Below are 5,517 nucleotides of genomic sequence, written 5' to 3'. Positions count from 1 at the left end.
GTGTATAATTAGTACTATACATATGGAGTGTATAATTAGTACTATACATATGGAGTGTATAATTAATTCTATACATATGGAGTGTATAATTAGTACTATACATATGGAGTGTATAATTAGTACTATACATATGGAGTGTATAATTAGTACTATACATATGGAGTGTATAATTAGTACTATACATATGGAGTGTATAATTAGTACTATACATATGGAGTGTATAATTAATTCCATACATATGGAGTGTATAATTATTACCATACATATGGAGTGTATAATTAATTCTATACATATGGAGTGTATAATTAGTACTATACATATGGAGTGTATAATTAATTCCATACATATGGAGTGTATAATTATTTCCATACATATGGAGTGTATAATTAATTCTATACATATGGAGTGTATAATTAGTACTATACATATGGAGTGTATAATTAGTTCTATACATATGGAGTGTATAATTAGTTCTATACATATGGAGTGTATAATTAGTTCTATACATATGGAGTGTATAATTAGTTCTATACATATGGAGTGTATAATTAATTCTATACATATGGAGTGTATAATTAGTACTATACATATGGAGTGTATAATTAGTTCTATACATATGGAGTGTATAATTAGTTATATACATATGGAGTGTATAATTAGTTCTATACATATGGAGTGTATAATTAGTTATATACATATGGAGTGTATAATTAGTTCTATACATATGGAGTGTATAATTAATTCTATACATATGGAGTGTATAATTAGTTCTATACATATGGAGTGTATAAATAATTCTATACATATGGAGTGTATAATTAGTTCTATACATATGGAGTGTATAATTAGTTATATACATATGGAGTGTATAATTAGTACCATACATATGGAGTGTATAATTAGTACCATACATATGGAGTGTATAATTAGTACTATATATATGGAGTGTATAATTAGTACCATACATATGGAGTGTATAATTAGTACTATACATATGGAGTGTATAATTAGTACCATACATATGGAGTGTATAATTAGTACCATACATATGGAGTGTATAATTAGTTCTATACATATGGAGTGTATAATTAGTACCATACATATGGAGTGTATAATTAGTACCATACATATGGAGTGTATAATTAGTACCATACATATGGAGTGTATAATTAGTACTATACATATGGAGTGTATAATTAGTACCATACATATGGAGTGTATAATTAGTACTATATATATATGGAGTGTAAAAGTAGGACTTTCGGTGTGATTAAATGTCGTCATGCCTTCATGACAAACCTCAGATTACATAAACAAAACCAACAGAACACCGACGGCTCCCATTAATGGAACGAGACGTCAATCACAAGGCGCATTGCATCATCTCAGGCGTTCTCGTTCACGATTGGCCAACCGCCCGCTCCGCTAACGCCCACCGCTCTTTGATTGGTCGAAACCACGCATTACCCTACATGGTAAAAGAGATTTCGCAATCGCTTTCCTCTCCATGTTCCAAACAAAAACAGTGCGAGCTGAAACTCAGACGGAATAAAACTCGTTTTCTACGGTTACGTCCCCCACTGTGACGCATGGTTGAGTCCGCCGCCGGTCCGTGAAGGTAAACCTTGTTTTTAACGGGTTGTGGGGCCGAAAAGGAGCGAGGTGTGAGTTATAGAGGCTCGTGAGCTAACGGGCTAACATGCTAACGAGGTAACTAGTGGCTAGGGCACAGGGGCTAGTGATTAGGGGTTAGGAGACACGTCAGAGGAAAGGTGTTGCTGCTTCTAGACATGTAGTTAAAAGTTGTTAAAAGTGCTCTGAAATTGTGTTCGTTGTCGTTTAATGAGTTGGGCCGACATTATTTAAGTGTCTTAAAGGGGAGGTTTCTTCTTCTTCTCCCCGTGACTCTGTAGTTCCTCTCTCTCTCTCGGGCACAAAGGGAGCCTATGATGATGCAACAGCAGGCAACCTGCTTGTTTCCACCCGGACCGCTTTCGCCTGCGCACCCTGCTGACTGGCTGCATAGCAACGCGTGGACCAATCGTAGCGGGTTGGGGCTAATTGAGCAGTGAATAGTGACCACGTGGAGCCGTTTAATGTCTGTTACGGATGCGCACTGAATCTGTTATGAGAACACCACGTCACAGGAGACGTGACGTCACGTTTTCCAGTCATGCATATTTGGGCTTTCAGTTTCAGATGTCTGCACATACTCATGATTCAATATCGATAAACAGCCCATGATCCTCACCGCCACACAGGCAGAGAGGATCATGGGACAACACCTCCTCCATGGACTCATGTATGTGCAGCGCTGTCGGAGAAGAGCAGAGGGAATCATCAGACTCACTCACCAGCTCACTCTCGGCTCGCTCACTCTCGACTCACTCTCTGCTCACTCTCGACTCACTCACCAGCTCACTCTCGGCTCGCTCACACTCGACTCACTCACCAGCTCACTCTCGGCTCACTCTCTGCTCACTCTCGACTCACTCACCAGCTCACTCTCGGCTCACTCTCTGCTCACTCTCGACTCACTCGCAACACAAAACCACTGAACATGTGTAATAACACTACCTCATGTGTAATAACACTACCTCACTCATGTGTAATAACACTACCTCACTACACTTATATATGACATATTACTGCTTAAAACTATATCATTTAAAACTACCTCAAACTGTACGTATTAGCACTGTTCATGTACATACACTACCACCTTCTGTATAGTGTTTCTTTTATATTTTGTATTTCACTTTTTCTCTCTTACTGTAGTGAGGAGGAGGAAGGGGAGGAGGAGGAGGAGGAGAAGGGGGAGAGGAGATGGAGGAGGAGGAGGAGGAGCTGAAGGGGGGGGAGGAGGAGGAGGAGGAGATGAAGGGGGAGAGGAGATGGAAGAGGAGGAGGAGCTGAAGGGGGAGAGGAGGAGGAGGAGTAGATGAAGGGGAGGAGGAGATAAGGGGGAGAGGAGATGGAAGAGGAGGAGGAGCTGAAGGGGGAGAGGAGGAGGAGATGAAGGAGGAGATGAAGGGGGAGAGGAGGAGGAGGAGATGAAGGAGGGAGAGGAGATGAAGGGGAGGAGGAGATGAAGGGGGAGAGGAGGAGGAGGAGGAGGAGATGAAGGGGGAGAGGAGATGGAAGAGGAGGAGGAACTGAAGGGGGAGAGGAGGAGGAGGAGATGAAGGGGGGGAGAAGGAGGAGATGAAGGGGGAGAGGAGGAGGAGATGAAGGAGGGAGAGGAGATGAAGGGGAGGAGGAGGAGATGAAGGAGGGAGAGGAGATGAAGGGGAGGAGGAGGAGGAGATGAAGGGGGAGAGGAGGAGGAGGAGGAGATGAGCAGCATCCTGATTGATGGTTTCAGGTCAGCTGAAACAGACTGAATGCAGATTTAAAGAAATAGATTTGACTACACTGTAAAGGAAGCTGGAGGGAAATCGTAAAGGAACCGTTATTAAAGAGTAATGGAACCGTTATTAGAGTAATGGAACAGTTATTAGAGTAACAGAAGAACAGTTATTAGAGTAATGGAACAGTTATTATAGTAACAGAAAAACAGTTATTAGAGTAATGGAACAGTTATTAGAGTAACAGAAAAACAGTTATTAGAGTAATGGAACAGTTATTATAGTAACAGAAAAACAGTTATTAGAGTAATGGAACAGTTATTAGAGTAATGGAACAGTTATTAGAGTAACAGAAGAACAGTTATTAGAGTAATGGAACAGTTATTAGAGTAACAGAAAAACAGTTATTAGAGTAATGGAACAGTTATTATAGTAACAGAAAAACAGTTATTAGAGTAATGGAACAGTTATTAGAGTAATGGAAGAACCGTTATTAGAGTAATGGAACAGTTATTAGAGTAACAGAAGAACCGTTATTAGAGTAATGGAACCGTTATTAGAGTAACAGAAGAACAGTTATTAGAGTAATGGAACCGTTATTAGAGTAACAGAAGAACAGTTATTAGAGTAATGGAACAGTTATTAGAGTAACAGAAGAACCGTTATTAGAGTAACAGAAGAACAGTTATTAGAGTAATGGAACCGTTATTAGAGTAACAGAAGAACCGTTATTAGAGTAACAGAAGAACAGTTATTGTTTAGTTGAAACACAAGGTTTCAATGTGGATCAATAATGTAATGAAGGTGTCGTCCTCTAGGCTCCGTGGCGTTGAGGAACAACTTCCTGTTTGGTCACCTGAGGAGAACCGGACATCAGCACCTGAAGGCAGCTCCTCCGATGAGCCGGCCGTCGCAGGCGAAGCTAACCGACTTCCAGCACACCGGCGTGAGCGTCATCCAGGCCCCGCCCCCCCACGGCAGGATGAAGAAGCCCTCGGCGGAGAAGGACAGCGACGAGTACCGGCAGCGGCGCGAGCGCAACAACCTGGCGGTGAAGAAGAGCCGCATGCGCAGCAAGCAGAAGGCCGTGGACACGCAGCAGCGCGTCAACGAGCTGAAGGAGGAGAACGAGCGGCTGGAGGCCAAGATCAAGCTGCTGAGCAAGGAGCTGAGCGTGCTCAAAGACCTCTTCCTGGAGCACGCCCACAACCTGGCCGACAACGCGCCGCCGCCCGCCAGCCCCGCCAACGGCCAGTGAGGGGGCGGAGCCTCTTTCCCACAATCCTCCTGGGTCGTTTTACACGTTTAGATCTGACGTATCATACAAATTCATATAATTTATTGTCTTCAGTCCAATGTGGAGTGAAATGGACAGAAGGTGAACTCTGACCCGACGGACTAAAGGATGTTATTGATCCATCGATCGGAGGAACAGGATGGTTCTTCTTTTTTTACAAGTGTGTTCTTAATGTCTCGTTCTCAAACCTGATCTCTTTGTTTTAACAGTCCGTATTTATGCATCCTTTATTATTCCTTCTTTATTTCTTGAGCAACGGAAGGTTTTAATGAGCAGCTTGTTGAAGAGGAGACGAACTGAGCTGAGATCAGTTTGTAAATGGATCCCTGATCTATAATCAATACTGATCATTCTCCAGTCTCAAAGATAAGATATCAATCGATCTATTGTTTTAAAGTGACTGATTCATCTTTTAGTTATTAGAGCGAAACATGAATAATAACCTTTTATTCATTATTGATAAACTGATTCCTAATGTCAGCTGTTTTTTACTCATGACTCCACCTGGTGCTGGGCGGACCCCGACAGAGGGGGCGGGGCTTATAATTCTATGAGCTTTAGCAGCGTCGAGTGTTTTCTTCACGAGCTTCACCAGGAATGTTGTCTGAGTCCTGCTCCAACGTTCTGTAATGTTCTACAACATGACCAACGTTCTGTAATGTTCTACAACATGACCAACGTTCTGTAATGTTCTACAACATGACCAACGTTCTGTAATGTTCTACAACAGTCAGACCAACGTTCTGTAATGTTCTACAACAGTCAGACCAACGTTCTGTAATGTTCTACAACAGTCAGACCAACGTTCTGTAATGTTCTACAACATGACCAACGTTCTGTAATGTTCTACAACAGTCAGACCAACGTTCTGTA

The 5,517-nt window shown here is 41.9% G+C and overlaps 1 protein-coding gene across 2 annotated transcripts in view; it reads left to right on the top strand.

Annotated features, from left to right (window-relative positions):
- Nucleotides 1–1,461: 1,461 nt before the first annotated feature.
- Nucleotides 1,462–5,517, top strand: part of cebpg (CCAAT enhancer binding protein gamma) — a 4,984-nt gene continuing 928 nt past the window's right edge. The window contains exons 1-2 of one of the 2 annotated variants that reach the window (XM_034525487.1): nt 1,462–1,618; nt 4,166–5,517. The exon at nt 4,166–5,517 is cut by the window's right edge and continues 928 nt beyond it. In XM_034525487.1, coding sequence (XP_034381378.1) covers nt 4,246–4,605 — 360 coding nt within the window. In that variant the 5' untranslated portion in view covers nt 1,462–1,618; nt 4,166–4,245 and the 3' untranslated portion in view covers nt 4,606–5,517. Of the gene's footprint in view, nt 1,619–4,151 lie in introns of both variants that reach the window. The other variant, XM_034525496.1, reaches the window with a different exon arrangement.

Source organism: Cyclopterus lumpus, chromosome 3 (genome assembly GCF_009769545.1).
Source record: "Cyclopterus lumpus isolate fCycLum1 chromosome 3, fCycLum1.pri, whole genome shotgun sequence".
Lineage (NCBI taxonomy): Eukaryota > Metazoa > Chordata > Actinopteri > Perciformes > Cyclopteridae > Cyclopterus > Cyclopterus lumpus.
The sequence above is the reverse complement of the archived record's forward strand: the minus strand, read 5'-3'. Positions and strand labels throughout refer to the sequence as shown.